The sequence below is a fragment of the Heptranchias perlo genome, chromosome 1 (genome assembly GCF_035084215.1).
Source record: "Heptranchias perlo isolate sHepPer1 chromosome 1, sHepPer1.hap1, whole genome shotgun sequence".
Lineage (NCBI taxonomy): Eukaryota > Metazoa > Chordata > Chondrichthyes > Hexanchiformes > Hexanchidae > Heptranchias > Heptranchias perlo.
Window position 1 is genome coordinate 90,236,609 of NC_090325.1, and position 27,920 is coordinate 90,264,528.

Below are 27,920 nucleotides of genomic sequence, written 5' to 3' on the forward strand. Positions count from 1 at the left end.
GAATACAGGAAAATGGAAGTTCCAGTTAATAATTTTGGGTTAGCTCTAAGATCTGACAGAGTTATCTGCTGATCTACAATTATTTTTAATAGAAGAATATGCATTAATAGCTGAATATGCTGAAATCTGACTTGGGCCTCTTGTGCTGTGGGTTTATTACATCATTCATATCTTCCACATCTTAATTCCACACAGCGTCTGAATACTGTAAATTGGTACGACTTTTCCCTGGATACAGTAGATTAAATATTGAAGGTTTAATCTGCCATTAACACACAAACCTCACTAGTATGTTTGAGTGGCTTCTCCCTAAGAGGAAGAGGTCTAAATTGTTTAATACCATCCAGTATTAATTGAAGCTAATAGTATACATGGTAATTACCATAAATGTGCATGTTTGTAAACTCTGGGAATTATTGAATATTTATTGTCTGCAGTTTAATTGTTTGCTGTAAAGTTATCTTTCGTATACAGTAATTCTCCAGCTTCATGTATTTCAATTACTTTTTTGTACTTGCAGTTTTTTATTCACATACATATTGTGAGGTTGCTGTACATTTTTGTTGCGGTGTACATAGAATCATAGCTTACAGCACGAAGGAGGCCATTCGGCCCATCAAGTCCGCACCTTTATAGGAGAATGCATTGACACATTGAGGCCATTAGTACATTTAAGTGCATGATCGGAACTATATGCTGGAGAGGCCAGGCTAATTTCATGGTGTTGCTTGGGTTCAGCTGAGTTAGGGAGATTTCAAAAGTCCTACCTGTGCACCTTGCAGACTTGGGTTGTTGCCCTACATGAGGCTTTCATATCCCAGTCAGATTGAAGCGAATCCTTAGTTGTTTGTGGCCGTGTTCCAAGTTGATCTATTCTTCCCTTCGTGTAGAGCAGTCTGGAGGTGTGGTTGGGGATGTCTGGGTAGAGTAGGTTTCCAGGAAATGACTCCAGGCTGCCTGGTGCTTCCTGTACATTAACTGTGTTTTCTCCCAAATGCTTGTTGTAGGTGGGGTTGCATTTCAATTACTTTTATCATCAGTGTTTAAAAGTAAGTATAATATGGTTGAAAATACACACATTCTGAAGAGAGAAGGTCAGACCTAGGGATAATTACTGTGAATTTTCCCTTGTATATATGCCACGTCATTTTATTTTTTGTGTTTTTAAAAAAAAATTCATACTTATAGGGTTGTCGTGTTTATTTTTAAGAACAACTTGGTAAAGACAGCTTGTGATTGCTCTATAAATACATATCTCACTGACAAAGTTAGGAAATTAAGTGCTCCAAGGAAGAAACTAACCATTAAATAAAGTCCATTTTAAAAATCCATCAAGATTTTGAGTGGAAGAGAGGCTGAGTAAGCCTTCTCTGAGACAAGATAAAATTAATGCTAACCAAGAAAGACATGGGTTAATTAAGGACAACCAGCGTGGAATTGTCAACGGTAGTTGTGTCCAACAAAGTTAAGAGTTCTTTGAGGAATAACGAAGTGGATTAGTAAAAGAAATGCAGTGAATGTTGTGTCAATGAATTTTCAAAAGGTATTTGATAAGATGCTGCATGGGAGCCTTATTGATGAAATTATGGCACATGGTATTAAAGGGAGTGTGGCAGCATTGATGAGAAGTTGGTTAAAAGACAGAAAACTGGAATAGTGGCTAATGGATATTTTTCAAACTGGGAAGAAATAGATTGTGGTGGTATCCTTTAGGGATCAGTGTTAGTACCATTGCTGTCCTGATTGAGACTTTGGTATATAGGGTACAATATCAAAATTTCCAGACACAAAATAGGAAGTGTAGTTAACTGTGAGGAGGACTGTAGGTGACTTCAAGCGAACTGAGGCAGGTTAGTAGACTGGGCAGATCTAAGAACATAAGAAGTAGGAGCAGGTGTAGGCCATATGGCCCCTCGAGTCTGCTCCACCATTCAATAAGATCATGGTTAATCTTCTACCTCATCTCCACTTTCCCGCCCTATCCCTATGTCCCTTGATTCCCATAGTGTCCAAATAGCCATCGATCTCAGTCTTGAATATCCTCAACAACTGAGTATCCACAGCTGTCTAAGGTAGAGAATTCCAAAGAGTCACAACCCTCTGAGTGGAGAAAGTTTTCCTCATCTCAGTCCTAAATGGCCGATCCCTTATCTTGAGACCATGACCCCTAGTTCTAGACACTCCAGCCAGGGGAAATAGCCTCTCAGGTCTACCCTGTCAAGCCCTCTAAGAATTTTATACATTTCAATGAGATCACCTCTCATTCTTCTAAACTCCAGAGAATATAGGTCCATTCTACTTCATCTCCCCTCATAGGACAACCCTCTCATCCCAGGGATCAATCTAATGAGCTTTCTTTGCACCACCTCTAAGACAAGTATATCCTTCCTTCGGTAAGGAGACCAAAACTGTACACAGTACTCCAGATGTGGTCTCAGCAGAGACCTATATAACTGCAGCAAGACCTCCTTACTCTTATTCTCCAACCTCCTTGCAATAAAGGCTAACATACCATTTGCCTTCCTAATTGCTTGCTGTACCTACATGTTAACTTTCTGTGATTCATGTACAAGGACACCCAAATCCCACTACCAACATTTCTTAGTCTCTCACCTTTTTTTAAAAAAAATCTGCTTTTCTATTCTTCCTACCAGTGTTTACACATTTCCCCACATTATACTCCATCTGCCACTTCCTCGCCCACTCACTTAACCTGTCTTTATCCCTTTGCTGCCTCTTTGTGTCCTCTTCACAGCTTACTTCTCTACCTAGCTTTGTATCATCAGCAAACTTGGATACATTACACTCCGTCTCTTCATCTAAGTCATTGATATATATTGTGAACATTTGAGGCCCAAGCACTGATCCATGTGGCACCCGACTAGTTACAACCTGCCAACCCAAAACTGACCCGTTTATTCCTACTCTCTTTTCTGTCTGTTAACTAATCCTCAATCCCATGAGTCCCATGAGCCCTAATCTTGTGTAACAACCTTATGTGTGGCACCTTTACTGAATGCCTTTTGAAAATCCAAATATACTCCATCCACTGGTTTCCCCTTTATTTATCCTGCTACTTACACCCTCAAAAAAACTCATAGATTTGTCAAACACTATTTCCCTTTCATAAAACTGTGTTGACTTTGCCTAATCATATTATGATTTTCTAAGTGCCCTGTTACTATATCCTTAATAATAGATTCTAGCATTTTCCCTACTACTGATGTCAGGCTAACTGGCCTGTAGTTCCCTGTTTTCTCCCTCCTTTCTCCCTCCTTTCTTGAATAGCAGGGTTACATTTGCTGCCTTCCAATCCCTTGGGACCATTCTAGAATCTAGGGAATTCTGTAAGATCACAACCAATGCATCCACTATCTCCACAGCCACCTCTTTTAAAACCCTGGGATGTAGGCCATCAGGTTAACATATTATTGCGATTCAATTTTTTTCGATTCAGCCTTTTCCCCACAGAAAACAATTTCAAGCTGTTGATCCTCTCCTCATTGCTCAGATGCCTTATGCTAAATATCCCTTTGGCCTTTTCTGCAGTGCCTGTAATGCCCAGACATCCTTGATTTAGAATGGCGATCGGCGATCACAATTTCTTACTGCTGTTGCACATTATGCTGCTGGTTTCGATGAGTTAATCACGAGCAACCCACAAAACCATCTTTTGTGTTGCCCTGTAGCCTAGAGCCATTTTATTTATATTTCTTCACCATCCATAATTACCCAGGTGAAATACCAGATTAGGGTCAAGAGAACTGTAGGATTTTGGGATTTTTACTTCTATGGCCTTCAAGGGATTTTTTAAAAATGTTATATTGCTATAACGTTAGATCTGTTTACAAGGAGTTAATTCCCAGGAAAATGCAGGATATTTTTATTTTAACATTAAATTGCTAATGAGTTATCCAAAGTGAACTGGACAGTCCTAGGACTATTAACTTTTGTATGTTACTGTAGCTTTCTTGCCATTGTAATGGAATGAATTGTTTACAACACTTAAATAGCCAAGAATGGTTTTTATTCATTGCAAAGGCTTAACTTAACACGCGCAAGTGCCACATGCTTCTACATTAAAGGGGAGGTATTTCATTGAGTGGCAATGTTGATCGACAGCTGGGTGGGCTAATCTACCAACAGGGTTAAGAAAGCGGTCAGATCATGTTGTGTATCTTTCTCTTGCATTGGAGACAAACTCCCAATTGGCATAAAAGCACGTATAGCCTGCATCAGAGAATGCACAGCCAGTTAGCTTAGAAACGGCTGGTGTGAAAGTACGTTTTCGCCTAGAATGCCAGCAAGGTTGTATTTTTTTTATTTTCTATGGAATGAGTGGTAGGAGGATGATGTATCACTGAAAACTGTGTGGTGTTCATTTATGTATTTTATGAAAAATACACCATTTAGTTGGTTTAGAGCCATGCCTCATCTCGCTAGATGGAGTCTCTTGAAGAGGTTGCGTTAGGTAGAACGAACCGCAGATCTGTGAGTTACATTGAAAAGGGAAGGCACTGTGGCTGAAGGCATATGCACAGAGTACATTGGGAAAATATAGACAGAACTGTTAATGCATTGAGTGCTTTTTAAAGTTAGGAGAAGGTCTCCGGTGTAAGAGCTGCAAAGATTTCTCTCACTATTGATAAAGGATTCTGCTTGCTCTTAATGTTGCGTAACTCCTCTTGGTCCTGAGGGCCATCCTTCTTTGTGACCTGCAAGACAATGCCCCTTTGCATGGTAAAATTATGCAGCAGACAGCAACAGTCCTAGAAAATCTCATTTGGCTGTATTGCAGGAAGCCTCCCCATCGATCCAGGCACCTGAAGCATTGTTCATCATGCCAGTGATGTGCTTGGTGATTACTATAGTGGAGCCACACCGTTTATTATATCTGTGTTCAGCTGGTAACCTGGGAACCTGCAGAGGAGAGTCTTGATTTTTCTCACTACCTCGTTCAGTGCAAGTAAATGCTTTTTTGCCTGGCAGCTATCACAACATCTTCATTTTAAAATACTTTGTGGTCCTACCAATATTTGACTTTGATAAGCAAGTCTCCAGGTGGGTTCATGACTTTAAGGGCCACTGGCAGTGCTGTACCTTTTGGTGGAGTTTGGCTGTAGGTCAGTTTGCAGCATGTGGCATAACTGTGATGGCATCCCTGTGAATTGAAGCCTCCACAAGCTCAGATAAAAGCTACGTTCTGGTGTGGGATACTGGCAGGTGTGCCAGTCACCGGGTGCATATTGACCTGCCTGGCATTCCTCTCTTGCTCCTCCAAAAAAAGCCAGAGAAAAATAGAGAAATTCTTACTAGGAAAGCTATTGTGGCAGGAGTGGAAATGAGCACCACCACCGCAATAGCCTCAAGAGTCTTCAGAGACACACTGGCAACAGGGAAAACAAACAAGAAAACTTCAGCTGTGGCCTGATAATGTTACAGCCTCACCACTGATCTCTTGAAAGTGAATTTTGTATGGAGTGCTTAGCAATCCTTAAAGGCTGGGTCATATGGGTAGGTAAGGGAAAAAGTGTGAAATAGATAGCATTTTCCAATTTTTCTATCACATCATCATGCACTAATTTATATGCACCTGCCTGCAAAATGACACATGCAATCGCAATCAGTGAAATGGAAAGGAGGGAAAATTAGAGAGCTGTGGCTAAGGACTTGATTTTAACCCCCAGTGGGTTTTGGAGCAAAATGTTACTCGCAGGCCTAAGTTTGAGGCCCAAGTATTTTAACTCTTGGGCCTCATCTGCATGCTGCTGGACAGCACGAAATGGGTGAAAAGCGGCAGTTGGCTGGTGGAGGCTGGAGGCTGCCTTCCGGTGGTTTCGGGAGGGAACCAGGGGAATCTGGGATAGCGGAGGTCGGAACTTTCCTTATGGAGCCAGGTGGAAGGCCTCTTCATCCTGCTGTCACATGACGAGAAAGCCGCATCGGCCTCCCCACTCAAGCCCAGGTTAAAATGCGATTGGAGTCCCATTGAAGTACAATGGGACCTATCTGCAGGATTCGGGTGGGAACCGGGTGAAAAGGCTGAATACTCCACTTCAAAGACCCCCCACCACCCCATGCCCCATTCCTGTCATGTGGGATGGGTTAAAATTACCATGCCCCCAAAGTTTTTGTAACATATGATAGAGGAGCTATGGCGATCTCTATACAAATCCCTCTTCAAAAAGACCATACTTTCCATTTTCCAGTTCTGTGAGTTTAAAATTTGTATTTTTTTAAAAATTCAGGACCTGGCTTGAAACATTTACAAAGCCAGGTGGTGTGGGGGAGTTCTATTAGCTTCAGCAAACATTCATTAACTCAGGGTACTTTAAATTATCCTGCCTCTTCAATTGTGTGTCTTAAAATACTTGTGCTTTGGAGCTGATGTTTCGTGAAACATTTCACACTTCAATATAATTGTGTATATTTTCATGATTTGAGTTTCTCATTGTTTTGGAAATCTGTGTCAGAGAACAAATACCTTCACAATGAAGACCGCTTCCTCCTCAACAACAAACGTTTTTCTTTTTAGATTTGGAAAAATGTTGCTCAGACTGCAATAATTCAAGAAGGCCAACCACTTCCTTCTCGAGGGCAACTAGGGATGGGCAATAAATGCTGGCCTTGCCTGATCCTTTAATCCTTTTTAGCCCGGAATGTAAATTCAGCTCTCCAATGGGTTAATAACTCTTCCATAGCCAGCTCCCTCGCTTAGCACGAACCAAAGCATTTTTACTAAAAGGAAGTATTTAAAAACGAAGACATAACGCTATTTGTAGGTGTTTGGAAGTAGCATTGATGTGAGACTCTGACCCCAAATTTGAATGGGATGTGCTTGCTGGAATCCTCTGCCGCCGACACTACCAGACTTTCTGGATTTGGGGGGAGGATCCTTGATTAGCATGGGAATGGTGGGTGCCCACATCACTAAATGCATCTCGAATGCCTGTCAATCTGGGGAGGCTGCAAAATTAGGTGGAGGCTGACTGCTTTGGGAGGGATGAGGAGGTTGACTGCATCCACCATTGCCCTGGGGGTTTGCTTTTATAAGAGGGCTGTGAAATTAAATATTTAGGCCTGGACCCCCAGGTAAGTCCAAGTTGCACCCTTCTAATAACTGGTACCCCACCTTTCACATGGTGTACAGGCAAGCCTTTCTGAGGAAGTTCCCAGCCTGGGAGTCCTCTTTTCCCCTCCGACCACATCCCTTCTGCTGTAGGGGAAGACTGAGGTTCCAACCCAAATAAGGCTCCATGGAAACTTGTCTTATTTGTTTCCCAGCTAATTCGCGGCCCTTCGGGTACCCATCTGACTTACCGATGGGAGTGCACTTGAAGGTTTGTGGATTTTTGCTTTTAATGTCACAAAGTACTAATTATTTTAGAATTTCTCACCTGCATATCATGCTTTATTTTTGTGCATGGAAAATTTACGGCCTGAAATAAGTGTCTTATCTGTCTATATGTTATGGCAGTAGAAAAGGAGAATTAAAAGTGTAAAATAATTTTTCATTGTGTTCATGCTGCTGGCATTCAACAAAATAAACAAAGCTATATATCTAAGAATGATGAATCCAGCTACAGCTTGTTACAGTTATGGGGTTCTGCCACCCTTTCTCGTGGTCTCTTATTCTCTTGTACCGCCATACACCTTTTTTCTATTGGCCTTTCCAGCAAGCTCTGCCTTGCCATCTTGCATCAACCACTTTGAACCCCACTGTCATAGCAACTTTTAATATCCTGTCTCTAAAGCTCAATGTTTTCATATTCAATATTGAGATTAATTTTGTTGTTCAAAACATTTCAGATGAATCTGAGATCTAACTTGCCTCTGGTCATAAGATTTTTTTTCTTTATGGAATTTTGATAGTTGGTGATTTCTTTAATTAGTTTACCGCTGGGTGGTGAATCCCCTCTATCTAGATTGATGACTTAACAAATGTTAGTTGCCAAGTCTACCCTGCTGCGAGAAGGAGACCATGCTAATCAGTTGAGACTGTACCATCAGGGAACTCCACAAGCAAGGCTCTCACACTTTCCCCTTTTTCTGAAGAGGATAAATGGCTGAAAACTGGCTTCTGGGACACAAGCCTCATGCTTTTGAATCCTACTTCGTGACAACTGACAGTATCTGTTCTAAAACAATAATAGCTCTAAACTTCTTAGACCATGTTTACAGAAGAGCACTGCTATGCACCCATGATGAAAAGCTTCACTTGCAAAATTAATCCAAGAGTCTTTCCTAGAAGCAGTGACTTGAACAAGCAGAGATGGATTTTCTTCCATTAAATTATTATGAAGTAAACTAAAGGAAGATTGGGCAGGGAGGCAGAGTGTCACATCTCCACCCCCCTCATAACCAATGGCAGTTTATCAAATGTGAATAAAAATTAGAACCTTTTATGAATTTGGTTAAGAAAGAAGAAAGAATTTGCATTTATACATCACCTTTCATGGCCTCAGGGTGTCCCAAAGTGCTTCACAGCCAATGAATTACTTTTGAAGTGTACTCACTGTTTTATGGGCAAACCAGGATTTACATCTCCCCATGCCAGCAGGGAAGAATGCCCCACCACATATACATAGGGGCAAAGGATGGGATCGGGCAACCAGTCCGATTTTCTCTGCCAACTGCTGCTACTGGTGATCCCCAAGGACTGCCATGAGCAGGCTGGCAGTAAACCCTGGGGTGGGGGTGGAAAGTGTGATGTCTCTTTTGGAGGAAGGCGGCCCAATATTGGACACCCCACCCCTCTCGAGACCCTTTATCTGCCTGTAGAGGTTGTGTGGCTCAGTAAGAGCTTCTTTTCCAGGCTTCAGGATGCTTCTACCCCTTTGATGCCACATCTTCCTTGAGGTGCTGCAGTGCCAATGAATTCTGTTGGACGTCAGCAGCAGTGGGTTCTCTCTGACGAGCCTACCATCTGTAGCAATTGAGCCACAACTCAGGAAACTGGGTCAGGATTAGGGCAGCAAGCAGAAGTCCTGTCCCAACTAAGGAGAGAAATCCAGCCTACAGTATCCAAAAGAACTACAGGTGCTTGAGTTGCCACATAAATATACCTACCCCCAGGCCTTTGAGCAAGAGTCCCTCCTTTATTTAAGCAAGTTTCTTTGAAGAAGCCCCAGACTCTATCTCAATAAGCAGGTAAGCAAGTTGTGAATCAATCATATCTTCCCTGGAGTGAGACAGCATTTACAGTAGCTAACTAGCATGTATGTTTGAAGAAACAATCAAATCATTTGCCTTGTCTAGCGACTGCCTTGTGAGCAATCGATATAAATAGAGATGAAACATCTACCTTTTGAAGCATACATTTCCATACTAGGCGGAGATGTATATTCTCTACTTTTTCTGCAATACAGAGAAACAAAGACAGCAGGGGGGTAGAAAAGAGCATTGCTAACAAAAATAAGTCTTTACTTATTAGTTTTTCTGCCTCCTTCAAATTACAGGGCCAATATGATAGTTTTTATAATTATTAAAGGTAGATAGAAACAGACTGTTTCTAGTAGTTGAGGGATCTAGAGCATGGTGTCACACTTACAAAATCAAATGTAAGAGATTTAGAACAGAGGGAAGGAGAAACTTCTTCATACAGAGAGTGAGGAGGCTGTGGAATTCAGGGTCAGTGGTTGAGGCAGAAACAATGTCAGCATTCAAGATTACATTGGATACATGGATGAAAAGAGGATAAAGGGACTTGGGAACAGGGCGAGTAAATGTGATGAGGACCATTTGCTCCTTGGGTAAACGCCGACATAGACTGGTTGGGTCGAATAGCTGTTTCCAAGTTGAAACTTCTGTGTATTTCCATATAAAAATTGTGGCCCCAATCTTATCTCTGAGTTACTTTTTCATAAATGGTGGATTTGGATTCTTGATATTTGTAGTGGCTTCTTCTCTTCAGAACCACTGATACTGCCATTAATGTGTTTTGGTACCTGCATGCATTCAACCTTTCAGAATACACCTTGTTTGTGCATTACTGGTGGCAGGTTCTTCCATACATGTGAAAAATGAAGTTTTTCCATAATGTAGCATGGCAGATATTATAAAATCATAGAAGTTTACAGCACAGAAGGAGACCATCCACTTTCCAGCTCTTGGTCCGTAGCCTGTATCTGGAGAATGAGGCCCTCCGTACATGCGAGATTATAATCCTCAGACTGGAGGACACGAGATCATGGTTTCATACATTGAATGCAGGAGAGTTGGTAGGCCCAAGTAGGAACATGAGCTGACCCCTATTTTAAAACTAGTTTCCTCATGCAACAGAATTACCAGGCTCATCTACCCATTGCACAAGCATCAGACCCATTGCTGCAAAATCTCTCACTTTGGATCTTTGTTCCATTTTTAATAAATCTAATTCCATGTCCTTTCAATCTGCTACCTTGCTTCCTGCCTCCAGATTAGCTGCAGTTGAAGTGCAATAGTCAATCAGTGGTGCCATTGGATCACTTGGAAAATGAATTTTGGCTGCAGTTTGATGGGAAAGCTCTTTTTGAAGTCTGCCAAGCCCACTCGGGTGAAAGGGTGATTGCCCCTGCACATCTTATTTTTTACAAAGTTGTTTATGTATCTGTTTCAAGTAATTTTATGATCAACAATTTTATTAGCACCAATATTGATGTCAAAGCAAATTCTTTAGCTATTCATCCTGATAAAATAGCTTTTACATTCCCAACTCTGCCGAATTAGCTAATTTCAGCTGGAGCATTACAGTTGATTTTGGCACTGTGTGTTGGGGACAAAAAAAATCGGCCATTGTTTCCACTTCTGATCATCATCCAGTAATTCCCTACTGGAACATGTGTTCGTGTATGGGGATGTCCAGTGAGTAATGGCTGGTTCATCTGCGATACCTTTATGATCAAAGGGCCTACTGACTAATTTAAGATTCACAAGTAAATAATAGTCACTTGAGCAAGGTATGTGAGGGTGCCTGACTCCTGTGGAGCTGCAAGCCAGCAGTGCCTTCAGGAAAGGGGAGAAAATTGGCAAGAGCAAGGAGCATCTTTTGTTACATAAAAATAAAATAAATGAGTTGCAAATCTTTTTTCTAAAATAGTATTTCATTTAGAAAATTGCATCGAGTCTACAGCACAGAAACAGGCCATTCGGCCCAACTGGTCTTTTATGCTCCACACGAGCCTCCACCCTCCCTACTTCATCTAACTCTTTCAGCATACCTTTCTATTCCTTTCTCCCTTGTGTGCTTATCTAGCTTCCCTTTAGATGCATCTACGCTGTTTGCCTCAACTACTCTTGTGGTAGTGCGTTCCACATTCTTAGCACTCTTTGGAAAAGAAGTTTCTCTTGAATTCCTTATTAGTTTTGTTAGTGACTATTTTATATTTATGACCTTTAGTTTTGGACTCCCCCCACGGGGTAAACTTGGAGAAAATGTTTCCACTATCAAACCATTTCATTATCTTAAAGACCTTTATCAAGTCACCCCTCAGCCTTCTCTTTTCTAGAGAAAAGAGCCCCATCCTGTTCAGCTTTTCCTGATTACTATCTCCTCTCAGTTCTGGTATCATCCTTGTGAATCTTTTTTGCGCCTTTTGCAATGCCTCTATATCCATTTTATAATATGGAGACCAGAACTGTGCACAGTGCTCTAAGTGTGTTCTAACCAAGGTTCTATACATGTTTAACATAACTCATGGAATCATAGAATGGTTCCAGCACAGAGGGAGGCCATTCAACTCATCGAGCCCATGCCGGCTCTTTGTAAGAGCACTCGGCACTCCAGTTAGTCCGATTTCCCTGTAGCCCCACAAATTTTTTCCCTTCAAGTATTTACCCAATTCCTTTTTGAAAGCCATGATTGAATCTGCTTCCACCACCTTTTCAGGCAGTGCATTCCAGATTACTATTCGCTGTGTAAAAATGTTTTTCCTCATGTCACCTTTGGTTCTTTTGCCAGTTGCCTTCAATCTGTGTCCTCTGGTTCTCAACCCTTCCACCAATTGGAACAGTTTCTCTTTATTTACTTTAGCTGAACCCTGCATGATTTTGAACACTTCAATCAAATCTCCTCTCAACCTTCTCTGCTCTAAGGAGAAAAACCCCAGCTTTTCCAGTCTATCCACGTAACTAAAGTTCCTCAACATTCCATTCTAGTAAATCTTTTCTGCACCCTCTCTAAGTCCTTCACATCCTTCCTAAAGTGCAGTGCCCAGAATTGGGCACAACACTCCAGCTGTGGCCAAACCAGTGTTTTATAAAGGTTCATCATGACTCTATAAAGCCCAGGATCCCATATACTTTTTGAACCGCTATCTCAACCTGTCCTGCCACCGTCAAATATTTGTGCACCTATACTCCCAGGTCTCTCTGTTCCTGCACTCCCTTTAGAATTGTACCATTTAGTTTATATTGTCTGTCTTTGTTCTTCTTGCCAAAATGTATCATTTCGCACTTCTGCATTAAATTTCATCTGCCATGTGTCCGCCCATTCCATCAGCCTGACTGTGTCTTCTTGAAGTCTATTATTATCCTCCTCACTGTTTACTACACTTCCAAATTTTGTGTCATTTGCAAATTTTGAAATTGTGCCCTGTACACCCAAGTCCAAGTCATTAATATATATCAAGAAAAGCAGTGGTCCTAGTACCGACCCCTGGGGAACTCCATCGTATATATACCCTTCTCTGGTCCAAAAAACAACTGTTCACCACAACTCTGTTTCCCTTCACTTAGCCAATTTTGTATCCATTCTGCCACTGCCCCTTTTATTCCATGGGCTTTTATTGCTGACAAGCCTATTATGTGGCACTTTATCAAAAGCCTTTTGAAAGTCCACATACACAACTGCCGTGCCCTCATCCAACCCTCTGTTACCTCATCAAAAAACTCAATCAAGTTAGTTAAACACTATTTGCCTTTAACAAATCCGTACTGGCTTTTCTTCTTTAATCCACACTTGTCCAAGTGACTATTAATTTTGTCCTGTATTATCGTTTCTAAAAGCCTCCCCACCATCGAGGTTAAATTGACTGTCCTGTAGTTGCCAGGTTGATCCTTACACCCTTTTTTGAACAAGGGTGCACCATTTGCAATTCTCTATTCCCCTGGCATTACCTCCGTATCTAAGGAGGATTGGAAGATTATGGCCAGCACCTCCGCAATTTCCACCCTTATTTCCCTCAGCAACCTAGGATGCATCCCTCCCGGACCGGGTGACTTATCTACTTTAAGTACAGCCGGCCTTTCTAGTACCTACTCTATCAATTTTTAGCCCATCCAGTATCTCGACTACCTCCTCTTTTGCTGTGACTTTGGCAGCATCTTCTTCCATGGTAAACACAGATGTAAAGTACTCGTTTAGTACCTCAGCCATACCCTCTGCCTCCATGCGTAGATCTCCTTTTTGGTCCCTGATCGGCCCCACCCCTCCTCTTACTACCAGTTTACTATTTATATACCTAGAGAAGACTTTTGGATTCCCTTTTATGTTAGCTGCCTGTCTATTCTCATACTCTCTCTTTGCTCCTCTTATTTCCTTTTTCGCTTCTCTGTACTTTCTATATTCAGCCTGGATCTCATTTGTATTATCAATCTACTATCTGTCATACGCCCCCTTTTTCTGCTTCATCTTAATCTCTATCTCTTTTGTCATCCATGGAGCTCTGGCTTTGGTTGCTCTACCTTTCCCCTCATGTGACTGTACCTAGACTGTACCCGAACCATCTCTTTAAAGGCCGTCCATTGTTTGATTACAGTTTTGCCTGCCAATCTTTGATTTCAATTTACTCAGGCCAGATCTGTTTTCAACCCACTGAAATTGGCTGCCCTCCAATTAAGTATTTTTATTCTAGATTGCTCCTTGTTCTTTTCCATTACTTATCTAAACCTCATGATTCTATGATCACTGTTCCCTAAATGTTCCCCCACTGACACTTGCTCAGCTTGACCCACCTCATTCCCCAGAACCAGATCCAGCAATGCCTTCTTCCTTGTTGGGCTGGAAACATACTGTTTAAGAAAGTTCTCCTGAACGCACTTCAGAAATTCCTCCCCCTCTTTGCGCTTCACACGATTACTATCCCAGTCTATATTAAGATAATTGAAGTCCTCCATTATCACTACTCTATAGTTCTTGAAATTCTCTGTAATTTCCTTGCAAATTTGCTGCTCTATATTCTTCCCACATATAGAATAAACCTCTATGGCACCTCTATTGTTTGTTAACTCTAACGCAATAGATTCCATCCTTGACCAGTCGTGGACATCCTCTCTCTCCAGCTCTGCAATATTCTCCTTAATCAATACTGCCTACCCCTTCCTTTTTTTTCCTTCCCTATCTTTCCTGAGCACCTTGTATCCAGGAACATTTAATGCCAAATCCTGCCCTTTTTTGAGCCAGGTCTCTGTTTTGTCCACTACATCATATTCCCATGTGGCTATTTGCGCCTACAGCTCACCAATCTTATTTACCATGCTTCGTGTGTTTACACACATGCACTCTAAACCTTACACCTTCTCATATTCTCTTAGTTTGATCCCACCCAGTATTGTAGCATTGTTGTACAATTGTTTAAAAAGGGTACAAGGGAAAGGCCGAACAATTATAGGCCGGTCAGTCTTACCTCGGTGGTGGGCAAACTATTAGAATCAAAACTGAGAGATAGGATAAACTGTCACTTGGAAAGGCATGGTTTAATCAGAAATAGTTAGCATGGATTTGTTCAGGGAAGGTCATGCCTTACAAATCTGATTGAATTCTTTGAGGAAGTGACCAGGAGGATTGATGAGGGTAGTGCAGTGGGTGTTGTCTACATGGATTTTAGTAAGGCGTTTGACAAGGTCCCACATGGCAGACTGGTCAGAAAGGTAAAAGCCCATTGAATTCAGGGAAATGTGGTGAGTTGGATCCATAATTGGCTCAGTAACAGGAAACAAAGGGTAAAAATCAATGGATGTCTTTGCAAATGGAAATCCGTTTCCAGTGGTGTGCCACAGGGCTCTGTGTTGGGTCCCTTGCTGTTTGTGGTATATATCAATGATTTGGACTTGAATGTAGGGGCCATGATTGGCAAATTTGCAGACGACACAAAAAATTGGCTGTGTAGTTGATAGTGAAGAGGATAGCTGTAGACTCCAAGAAGATATCAATGGGTTGGTGGAGTGGGCGGAAAAGTGGCAAATGGAGTTCAACCCGGAGAAGTGTGAGGTAATGCATTTAGGGAGGGCAAACCGTAAAAGGGAATACGCAGTAAACGGGAATATATTGAGGGGGTAGAGGAAGTGAGAGACCTTGGAGTGCATGTGCACAGGCCCCTGAAGGTGGCAGTACAGGTAGATAAGGTTGTGAAGAAGGCATATGGAATACTCTCTGTTATTAGCCGAGGTATAGAATGCAAAAGCAGGGATGTAATGATGGAACTGTATAAAACGCTGGTAAGGCCACAGCTGGAGTATTGTGCGCAGTTCTGGTCACCACATTACAGGAAGGACATAATTGCTCTGGAGAGAGTGCAGAGAAGATTTACAAGAACGTTGCCAGCGCTTGAAAATACGAGGAGAGATTGGATAGGCTGGGGTTGTTTTCCTTGGAGCAGAGGAGGCTGAGAGGAGACTTGATTGAGGTGTACAAAATTATGAGGGGCCCAGATAGAGTAGACAGGAAGTACCTGTTTCCCCTAGCAGAGCATTCAAGAACTAGAGGACATAGATTTAAGCTGATTGGCGGAAGGATTAGAGGGGACATGAGGAAAAACTTTATTACCCAGAGGGTGGTGGGTGTATGGAATTCACTGCCCAAATTGGTGGTAGAGGCAGGGACCCTCAACTCTTTTTTAAAAAGTACTTGGACCTGCACCTGAAGTGCCGTAAGCTGCAGGACTACGGACCGGTGCTGGAAAGTGGGATTAGAATGGGCACCTGATTGTTTTTCGAGCCGGCGCAGACACGATGGGCCAAATGGCCCCCGTCTGTGCTGTGTGTTTGCTATGTTTCTACTGTATTATTTTAGAAACCAGCAAAGGATGACCAAAAAGTTGATAGATGAAGAAAATAGAATATGAGAGTAAATTAGCAAGAAATATCAAAGCAGATTGTAAGAATTTTTACAAGTATGTAAAAAGGAAGAGAGTAGCAAAAGTAAACGTGGGTCCCTTAGAGGCTGAGACAAGGGAAATTATAATGGGGAATAAAGAAACTGCAGAGACATTACACAAATTTTGTATCTATCTTCACAGTAGAAGACACAAAAAACATACCAGAAATAGTGGGGAACCAAGGGTCTAATGAAAGTGAGGAACTTGAAGTAATTAGTAAAGAAAAAGTACTGGTGAAATTAATGAGACTAAAAGCCAACAAATCCCCATGACCTGATGGCCAACACCCTTGGGTTCTAAAAGAGGTGGCTAAACAGATAGTGGATGCATTGGTTGTGAACTTCCAAAATTCCCTAGATTCTAGAATGGTCGCAGTGGATTGGAAGGTAGCAAATGTAACACCGCTATTCAAGAAAGGAGGGAGAGAGAAAACAGGGAACTACAGGCCACTTAGCCTGACACAAGTCACCGGGAAAATGCTGGAAACTATTAAGGATGTGGTAACAGTTCACTTAGAAAATCATAATGTGATTAGGCAGAGTCAACATGGTGTTATGAAAGGGAAATCGTGTTTGACCAAGAAGATAGATGAGGGCTGTGCAGTAGACGTGGTCTACATGGACTTTAGCAAAGCCTTTGACAAGGTACCGCATGGTAGGTTGTTGCATAAGGTTAAATCTCACGGGATCCAAGGTGAGGTAGCCAATTGGATACAAAATTGGATTGACGACAGAAGACAGAGGGTGGTTGTAGAGGGTTGTTTTTCAAACTGGAGGCCTGTGACCAGCGGTGTGCCTTGGGGATCGGTGCTGGGTCCGCTGTTATTTGTTATTTATATTAATGATTTGGATGAGAATTTAGGAGGCATGGTTAGTAAGTTTGCAGATGACACCAGATGACACGGGATCTTGATAAATTGGGCCAGTGGGCCGATGAATGGCAGATGGAGTTTAATTTAGATAAATGTGAGGTGATGCATTTTGGTAGATCGAATCGGGCCAGGACCTACTCCGTTAATGGTAGGGCATTGGGGAGAGTTATAGAACAAAGAGATCTAGGAGTACAGGTTCATAGCTCCTTGAAAGTGGAGTCACAGGTGGATAGGGTGGTGAAGAAGGCATTCAGCATGCTTGATTTCATTGGTCAGAACATTGAATACAGGAGTTGGGATGTCTTGTTGAAGTTGTACAAGACATTAGTAAGGCCACACTTGGAATACTGTGTACAGTTCTGGTCACCCTATTATAGAAAGGATATTATTAAACTAGAAAGAGTGCAGAAAAGATTTACTAGGATGCTACCGGGACTTGATGGTTTGACTTATAGGGAGAGGTTGGATAGACTGAGACTTTTTTCCCTGGAGAGTAGGAGGTTTAGGGGTGATCTGATAGAAGTCTATAAAATAATGAGGGGCATAGATAAGGTAGATAGTCAAAATCTTTTCCCAAAGGTAGGGGAGTCTATAACAAGGGGACATAGATTTAAGGTGAGGGGGGAGAGATACAAAAGGGTCCAGAGGGGCAATTTTTTCACTCAAAGGGTGGTGAGTGTATGGAACGAGCTGCCAGAGGCAGTAGTAGAGGCGGGTACAATTTTGTCTTTTAAAAAGCATTTGGACAGTTATATGGGTAAGATGGGTACAGAGGGATATGGGCCAAGTGCAGGCAATTGGGACTAGCTTAGTGGTATAAACTGGGCGACATGGACATGTTGGGCCGAAGGGCCTGTTTCCATGTTGTAAACTTCTATGATTCTATCTATAAATCTGAGATTTTTTGAGGGTATAAATAGTAGGGTAGATAAAGGGGAACTAGTGGATGTAGTTTATTTGGATTTTCAAAAGGCATTCGATAAAGTGCCACATAAAAGGTTATTACACAAGATAACGGCTCATGGGTTGCAATATATTAGCATGGATAGGGGATTGGTTAATGGACAGAAAACAGAGTAGGGATAAATGGGTCATTTTTGGTTGGCAGGCTGTAACTATGGTGTGTCACAAGGATCAGTGCTTGGGCCTCAGCTATTTACAATCTATATTAATGATTTAGTTGAAGGCATCAGGTGTAATGTATGCAAGTTTGCTGACAATACAAAGCTAGGTCGGGAAAGTAAGCAGTGAGGAGGACACATTCTGCAAAGGGACATAGACAGGTCAAGTGAGTGGGCAAGAAGGCGGCAGGTGGAGTATAATGTAGGGAAATGTGAGGATATTCACTTTGGTAGGAAGAATAGAAAAACAGAATATTTTTTAAAAGGTGTGAAACTATTAAATGTTGGCGTTCAGAGGGATTTGGGTGTCCTTGTACACGAAACACAGAAAGTTAACATGCAGGTACAGCAAGCAGTTAGGAAGACAAATGGTATGTTGGCCTTTCTTGATAGGGGGTTGGAGTATAAGAGTAAGGAAGTCTTGTTGCAATTGTACAGGGCTTTGGTGAGACCACACCTGGAGTACTGTGTACAGTTTTGGTCTCCTTACCTAAGGAAGGATATACTTGCCTTAGAGGGGGTGCAGTGAAGGTTCACTAAATTGATTCCTGGGATGAGGGTTGTCCTATGAGGAGAGATTGAGTAGAATGGGCCTATACTCTGTGGAGTTCAGAAGAATGAGAGGTGATCTAATTGAAACATATAAGATTCTGAGGGAGCTTAATGGGGTAGATGCTGAGAGGTGGTTTCCCCTGGCTGGAGTGTCTAGAACTAGGGGTCATTACCTCAGGATAAGTAGTCGGTCATTTAGGACTGAGATGAGAAATTTCTTCGCTCAGAGGGTTGTGAATCTTTGGAATTCTCTACCCTAGAGGGCTGTGGATGCTCAGTTGTTGAGTATATTCAAGACTGAGATCGATAGATTTTTGGACTCTAAGGGAATCAAAGGAGATGGGGATGGGGCAGGAAAATGGAGTTGAGGTAGAAGATTGAATGGCGGAGCAGGCTTGTGGGGCCGTATGGCCTACTCCTACTCCTATTTCTTATGTTCTCATTTATTACTCTAGTGCTGTCTGTCTTTCACAATCCTTTGTGCACCTTGTTTCTCCTTTCTAATACTATATCCTGGTGCCAATCCACCTGCCAAATTAGTTTAAATCCTCCCCCACAGCACTAGTGAACCTCCCCATGAGGACATTGGTCCCAGCTCTGTTGAGGTGCAACCTGTCCATCTTGAACAGGTCCCTCCTGCCCCAGAACTGGTCCCAGTGCCCCAAGAATCTGAAGCCCTCCCCCCTGCACCATGTCTCTAGCCATGCGTTAACCTGCCTTATCTTCTTATTTCTGTACTCAATAGTGCAGGACAACTCCTCTGCTTTTCAATTTTATCCCTCTAGAAGTGAACCCCAGTGCTTAATTTGCCTATTTTATGGCCTTATTAACATGCATCGCTACTTTGTGATTTCTGTATCTGTACCCCGAGATCCTTTTGCTCCGTTACCTCATTTAGACACTTATTATCCAAGCAGTATATGGCCTCTTTATTCTTCCGACTAAAATGCACCACCTCACACATATCTATATTGAAATTCATTTGCCAATTACATGCCTGTTCTGCAAGTTTGTTAATGTCTTCTTGCATCTTGACGCATTCCTCCTTTGGATTAACTACGCCCCCCACCTCAAATTTGGTGTCGCCCTCAAATTTTGAAATCGTACTTCCGATTCCCAAGTCCAAATTGTTGATGTAAATTGTGAACAACAGTGATCCCAGCATCGATCCCTGTGGAATACCACTTCCCACCTTTTGCCAGTCTGTGTAGCTACCCTTAACCCCCATTCTGTTTTCTGTTTTAGAACATAAGAAATAGGAGCAGGAGTAGACTATACAGTCCCTTGAGCCTGCTCCACCATTCGATACGATAATGGCTGATCTTCGACCTCAACTTCACTTTCCGGCCCGATCCCCATATCCCTTGATTCCTCTAGAGTCGAAAAATCAATCTATCTCAGCCTTGAATATATTCAACGACTCATCGTCCTCTGAGGTAGAGAATCCTCCACAACCCTCTGAGTGAAGAAATTCCTCCACATTTCAGTCTTAAATGCCTGACCCCTTATTCTGAGACGATGCCCCCTAGTTCTAGACTCTCCAGCAAGGGGAAACAATCTCTCAGCACCTACTCTGTCACGCCCCCTCAGAATTTTGTATGTTCCAATGAGATCACCTGTCATTCTTCTAAACTGCAGAGTATAGGCCCATTCGACTCAATCTCTCCTCACAGGACAACTCTCTCATCCCAAGAATCAATCCAGTGAAACTTCATTGCACCGCCTCCAAGGCAAGTATATCCTTCCTTAGATAAGGAGACCAAAACTGTACACAGTACTCCAGGTAAGGTCTTACAAAAGTCCCGTACAATTGTAGTAAGACTTCCTTACTCTTGTACTCCAACTCCCTTGCAATAAAGGCCAAACACGCCATTTGACTTCCTAATTGCTTGCTGCACCTTCTTGCGAACATTTTGTGTTTCTTGTACGAGGACACCCAAGTCTCACTGAACGCCAACATTTAATAGCTTCTCACCATTTAAAGAATTCTGTGTTTCTGTTCTTCATACCAAAGTGAATAACCTCACGTTTCCCCACATTATACTCCATCTACCACCTTCTTACCCACTCGCCTAACCTGTCTATATCCCTTTGCAGACTCTGTGTCCTCCTCACCGCTTACTGTCTTACTGCAGTTATACAGGGCCTTGGTGAGACCACACCTGGAGTTTTGTGTGCAGTTTTGGTCTCCTTACCTAAGAGAAGATATACTTGCCATAGAGGCAGCGCAGCGAAGGTTCACCAGACTGATCCCTGGGATGACAGGACTGTCATATGAGGAGAGATTTGGTCAACTCTGCCTGTATTCACTCGAGTTTAGAAGAATGAGAGGGGATCTCATTGAAACATATAAAATTCTGACAGGGCTAGACAGACTGGAGGCAGGGAGGATGTTTTGCTGGCTGGAGGGGTCCAGAATGAGGGGGTCACAGTCTCAGGATACGGGGTAGGACATTTCGGACTGAGATGAGGAGAAATTTCTTCACTCAGAGGGTGGTGAACCTGTGGAATTCTCTACCACAGAAGGCTGTGGAGGCCAAGTCACTGAATATATTTAAGAAGGAGCTAGATAGATTTCTAGACACAAAAGACATCAAGGGGTATGGGGAGAGAGGGGGAATATGGTATTGAGATAGAGGATCAGCCATGATCATATTGAATGGTGGAGCAGGCTCGAAGGGCCGAATGGCCTACTCCTGCTCCTATTTTCTATGTTTCCCACCTAGCTTTGTATTGTCACAAACTTGGATACATTTCACTCGATACCTTCGTCTAAGTCATTAATATAGATTGTAAACGGCTGAGGCCCAAACACTGATCCTTGCGGCACCCCACGAGTTTCAGCCTGCCAGCCTGAAAATGACCTGTTTATTCCTACTCTTCATTGTCCATTAACCAATCCTCTATTTACCTTCAACCCCATGCGCCCTTATCTTGCGTCACAACTTTTTATGTGGCACCTTATGGAATACCTTTTGAAAATCCAAATGTACTACATCCACTGGTATCTATCTCGCTAGTTACATCCTCAAAAAAAACTTAATAGGTTTGTCAAAGACTATTTCCCTTTCATAGAACCATGTTGACTTGTTGTTTAACGGTTGTTTGAAACGACTCTGTTGTTTATCAAGGGAGAGAGGGATAGACCAAGTAATTACAAGCCTGTAAGTCTAACCTTGGTGGTGGGCAAATTACTGGAATCAATTCTGAGGGATGTGATAAGCAGTCATTTAGAAAGGCACAGATTAATCAAGTACAGTCAGCATGGATTTGTTAAGGGAAGGTCATAGCTGACTAACTTGATTGAATTTTTTGAGGCGGTAACAAGGACAGTCGATGAGGGTAGCGCGTTTGATGTAGTGTACTTGGATTTTAGCAAGGCTTTTGACAAGGTCCCACATGGCAGACTGGTCAGAGAAGTAAAAGCCCATGGGATCCAAGGGAAAGTGGCAAGTTGGATCCAAAATTGGCTCAGTGGCAGGAAGCAAAGGGTAATGGTTGATGGGTGTTTTTGTGACTGGAAGGCTGTTTCCAGTGGGGTTCCATAGGGCTCAGTACTTGTGTCCTTTGCTTTTTGTGGTATACATAAATGATTTAGACCTAAGTGTAAGGGGCATGATTAAGAAGTTTGCAGATGATTCAAAAATTGGCCATGTGGTTGATAGTGAGGAGGAAAGCTGTAGACTGCAGTAAGAGATTAATGGACTGGTCAGGTGGGCAGAAAAGTGGCAAATGGAATTCAATCCGGAGAAATGAGAGGTAATGCATTTGGGGAGGGCAAAGAAGGCAAGGTTAATACAGAATAAATGGGAGGATACTGAGAAGTGTAGAGCAACAGAGGGATCCTGGAATGCTGTCCACAGATCCCGAAAGGTAGCAGGACAGGTAGATAATGTGGTTAAAAAGGCATATGGGATACTTTCCTTTATTAGCCAAGGCATAGAATATAGGAGCAGGGAGGTTATGCTTAAATTGTATAAAACACTAGTTAGGCCACAGCTTGAGTACTGCGTACCGTTCTGTTCACCACATTCCAAGAAAGTTGTAATTTCATTAATGAGGGTACAGAGGAGATTTAAGAGGATGTTGCCAGGACTGGAGAATTTTAGCTATGAGGAAAGATTGGATCGGCTGGGGTTGTTTTCATTGGAACAATAGAGGCTGAGGGGGTGATTTAATTGAGGTGTATAAAATTGAGGGACCTAGATAGAGTGAATGGGGGGACCTATTTCCCTTCGCAGAGGGGTTAGTGACCAGGGGCATAGATTTAAAGTAAATGGTAGAAAGATTAGAGAGGAGCTGAGGAGAAATTATTTCACCCAGAGGGTGGTGGGGGTCTGGAACTCACTGGCAGAGAGGGCAGTAGAGGCAGAAACCCTCAATTCATTTAAAAAGTGCTTGGATATGCACTTGAAGTGCCGTAACCTACAGGGCTACAGTCCGAGTGCTGGAAATTGGGATTAAGCTGGATAGCTCTTTTTCGGCCTGCGTGGAGACGATGGGCCGAATGGCCTCCTGTGCCGTAACTTTCTATGATTCCTTGTTTTTCTGTTAGATCTTTGAGTAAAGACTCGATTATCTTTCCTACCACCGATGTTAAGCTAATTGGTCTATAGTTCCCTGGACTTGTTCTATCTCCCTTTTTTTAAATATAGGAATCACATTAGTTGTCCGCCAGTTCTCTGGCACTATTCCCTTTTCTAATGAATTTTTATATATATGTAATAGTGCCTGTGTTACCTTTCCCTAACTTCTTGTAATATGCACGGATGCAGTTCATCCGGATCAGGGGTTTTAACCTCTAAGTTTGATTAGTTTATGAATTATCTCCCCCCTTTCTATGTTAAATGTCTTTTATCATTTTTGATCTCTTCTAGTATCGTGCCCACCTTGTTAGTATCCGTGTTAAATGCTGAGGGAAAGTAACTGTTCCATATTTCTGCCATTTCGCTGTCGTTACCTGTGAGTTTAGAAAGTGTGCCGTTTTGAAAATGTGCAACTTGCAATTGTATCTGGCACATTTATTTTAATGGTTTCGAATTGTACCAGTTCTGAAACTTATTTGTGTATTTTCTAATAGTAAACTTTTTCATGATTGCTTAATTGCAATGGGAATAATAGTTTGATATATGAAAGAGAGAATGAGAGGGAGAAAGGCCTGAGATTTTTAACATTGTTACCAGAGTGCAACACGAAGCAGTGTATTGTCAAAAGTGTCTGAAAGGAGTACTTGGAGCATCATGGCAAGCACTGCACACTTTCCCTGCAATCATCTGTACCTCCTGCTTCTCTGCCCCTCTTCCCCTAACATATTGAGATGGAATTCATTTTATCCAAAATACTGAGCAAATTCTGGCAGGATGCAAATCCAGGGCAATAGCTGTACCTTCCACAATAGTCTGCTCACTGACTAGGCTCAAATAAAGATTGGCTGATTCACCAAAGTACTGGAGGGTGACAGGCAGTCATGGAACTGTAACCCGCCAAGGAATCCAGGAAAAAGGATGGGGACAAAATTGTTAGAAAAATGAAATATTGGTGATGTCTGAAGGAAATTCATGAAGGTTATTCACCCTTTTATCTACTGATGAAAGATCTAATCAACTTGTTTATTCTTTACAGAAAAGACATAATGCTGATAGTGGAGTGAACAAGAAAAAAGCACAAGGTAGGAGCATGACTGTTGAAACTCAGGTGTTACTTTTCATAAGATATGTTAAGATAAAACAGGAAAACATTAAAATGTAGCCACCTTTCAGAATTAAATATTCCATTCATTTTCGAAAGGTAATTGTAAGCAGAAATCCAGAATAGCCATTTCTTAATGTTTATATGAGAATATGCATTGTATTTACTTAAAATGCATGTTGAAGGAGCTGCCGCTCAATGCCATCCTGCTTTTCTGAGACGAGGTGCAGAAATGCTGGGTTTTTATCCAATTTCTTACTGCTTCCCTGAAACAGTGACCAGTGAGGGTGTTGGAACTTAGGCTAGGTGAAGATGAATCCTTGCCTCAGAAGCGCTATGAAGACAATGGCCCATACTGTAAGGACAAACACTTCACAATGAATTTTGTCTTCGTGATATATTTCACAGAAGTACACTGCCATTGCAGAGTTTTATCTTGCAATGTTAGTGTAAAAACATTACAGCTTAAACATTTTGAAGCCAAGAAATGTCATATTTTGCCAGTTGATTATTCAGATGCATATATAATGCAACTTAATTGATTTTTCACAGCCCTCTGGGGTAGAGAATTCTAAAGATTCCCAGCCCTCTGAGTGAAGAAATTTCTTCTCATCTCAGTCTTAAATGGCTGACCCATTATCCTGTGATGATGCCCTCTAGTTCTAGACTCTCCAGCCAGGGGAAACAACATATCAGCATCTACCCTATCAAGCCCTCTTAGAATTTTTTTTTAATATTCGATCATGGCATGTGGGCTTTGCTTGCGAGGCCAGCATTTATTGCCCATCTCTAATTGCCCTCGAGAAGGTGGTGGTGAGCCGCCTCCTTGAACTGCTGCAGTCCGTGTAGTGAAGGTTCTCCCACAGTGCTGTTAGGAAGGGAGTTCCAGGATTTTGACCCAGCGACGATGAAGGAACGGCGATATATTTCCAAGTCGGGATGGTGTGTGACTTGGAGGGGAACGTGCAGGTGGTGTTGTTCCCATGTGCCTGCTGCTCTTGTTCTTCTAGGTGGTAGAGGTCGCGGGTTTGGGAGGTGCTGTTGAAGAAGCCTTGGCAAGTTGCTGCAGTGCATCCTGTGGATGGTACACACTGCAGCCACAGTGTGCTGGTGGTGAAGGGAGTGAATGTTTAGGGTGGTGGATGGGGTGCCAATCAAGCGGGCTGCTTTGTCCTGGATAGTGTCGAGCTTCTTGAGTGTTGTTGGAGCTGCACTCATCGATGCAAGTGGAGAGTATTCCATCACACTCCTGACTTGTGCCTTGTAGATGGTGGAAAGGCTTTGGGGAGTCAGAAGGTGAGTCACTTGCCACAGAATACCCAGCCTCTGACCTGCTCTTGCAGCCACAGTATTTATATGGCTGGCCCAGTTAAGTTTCTGGTCAATGGTGATCCCCAGGATGTTGATGGTGGGGGATTCAGCGATGGTAATGCAGTTGAATGTCAAGGGGAGGTGGTTAGACTTTCTCTTGTTGGAGATGGTCATTGCCTGGCACTTGTCTGGCGCGAATGTTACTTGCCACTTATGAGCTCAAGCCTGGATGTTGTCCAGGTCTTGCTGCATGCGGGCACGGACTGCTTCATGGAACTGAACACTGTGCAATCACCAGCGAACATCCCCATTTCTGACCTTATGATGGAGGGAAGGTCATTGATGAAGCAGCTGAAGATGGTTGGGCCTAGGACACTGCCTTGAGGAACTCCTGCAGCAATATCCTGGAACTGAGATGATTGGCCTCCAACAACCACTACCATCTTCCTTTGTGCTAGGTATTCCTCCAGCCACTGGAAAGTTTTCCCCCTGATTCCCATTGACTTCAATTTTACTAGGGCTCCTTGATGCCACACTCGGTCAATGCTGCCTTAATGTCACCTCACCTCTGGAATTCAGCTCTTTTGTCCATGTTTGGACCATGGTTGTAATGAGGTCTGGAGCCGAGTGGTCCTGGCGGAACCCAAACTGAGCATCGCTGAGCAGGTTATTGGTAAGTGTCGCTTGATAGCACTTTCGACGACACCTTCCACCACTTTGCTGATGATTGAGAGTAGACTGATGGGGCGGTAATTGGCCGGATTGGATTTGTTCTGCTTTTTGTGGACAGGACATACCTGGACAATTTTCCACGTTGTCTGATAGATGCCAGTGTTGTAGCTGTACTGGAAGAGCTTGGATCGAGGTGCGGCTAGTTCTGGAGCACAAGTCTTCAGCACTACAGCCGGGATGTTGTCAGGGCCCATAGCCTTTGCTGTATCCAGTGCACTCAGCCGTTTCTTGATATTACGTGGAGTGAATCGAATTGGCTGAAGACTGGCTTCTGTGATGGTGGGGATATTGGGAGGAGGCCAAGATGGATCATCCACTTGGCACTTCTGGCTGAAGATGGTTGCAAACGCTTCAGCCTTGTCTTTTGCACTCACGTGCTGGACTCCGCCATCGTTGAGGATGGGGATGTTCACAGAGCCTCCTCCTCCAGTTAGTTGTTTAATTGTCCACCACCATTCACGACTGGATGTGGCAGGACTGCAGAGCTTTGATCTGATCTGTTGGTTGTGGAATCGCTTAGCTCTGTCTCTTGCATGTTGCTTCCGCTGTTTAGCATGCATGACGTCCTGAGTTGTAGCTTCACCAGGTTGGAACCTCGTTTTTAGGTACACCTGGTGCTGCTCCTGGCATGCTCTTCTACACTCCTCATTGAACCAGGGTTGATCCCCTGGCTTGTTGGTAATGGTAGAGTGAGGAATATGCCGAGCCATGAGGTTACATGAGGTGCTGGAATACAATTCTGCTGCTGCTGATGGCCCATAGCGCCTCATAGATGTCCAGTTTTGAGCTGCTAGATCTGTTCTGAATCTATCCCATTTAGCACGGTGATAGTGCCACACAACACGTTGGATGGTGTCCTCAGTGCGAAGACGGGACTTCGTCTCCACGAGGACTGTGCGGTGGTCATTCCTACCAATACTGTCATGGACAGATGCATTTGCGACAGGTAGATCTTATATGTTTCAATGAGATCATCTCTCATTCTTCCAAACTCCAGAGAGTATAGGCCTACGCTATTCAATCTCTCCTGACAGGACAACCCTCTGATCCCAGGAATCAATCTAGTGAACCTTTGTTGCACCGCCTCCAAGGCAAGTATATCCTTCCTTAGATATGGCGACCCAAAACTGTACCCAGTACTCCAGGTGAGGTCTCACCAAAGCCCTGTACAATTGTAGAAAGACTTCCTTCCTCTTGTCCTCCACCCCCTTGCAATAAAGGCCAACATGCCATTTGCCTTCCTAATTGTTCGTTGCACCTGCATGCTAACATTTTGTGTTTCTTATACGAGGACACCCAAATCTCTCTGAACACCATCATTTAATTGTTTCTCATTTAAAAAATATTCTGCTTTTCTATTCTTCCTACCAAAGTGAAAAATCTCACATTTCTGTACATTATACTCCATCTGCCACCTTCTTGACCACTCGTTTAACATGTCTATATCCCTTTGCAGACTCTGTCCTCCTCACAGCTTACTTTCCCACCGAGCTTTGTATTGTCAGCAAACTTGGATACATTACACTCAGCCCCTTCATCTAAGTCATTAATATGGATTGTAAATAGCTGAGG

At 42.7% G+C, this 27,920-nt stretch overlaps 1 protein-coding gene across 1 annotated transcript in view; it reads left to right on the top strand.

Annotated features, from left to right (window-relative positions):
• The window catches only part of atp8a1 (ATPase phospholipid transporting 8A1), a 417,286-nt gene that overhangs the window by 102,357 nt on the left and 287,009 nt on the right, over positions 1-27,920 (top strand). The window contains exon 5 of the mRNA XM_067988311.1: positions 24,240-24,285. Coding sequence (XP_067844412.1) covers positions 24,240-24,285 — 46 coding nt within the window. The remainder of the gene's footprint in view (positions 1-24,239; positions 24,286-27,920) is intronic.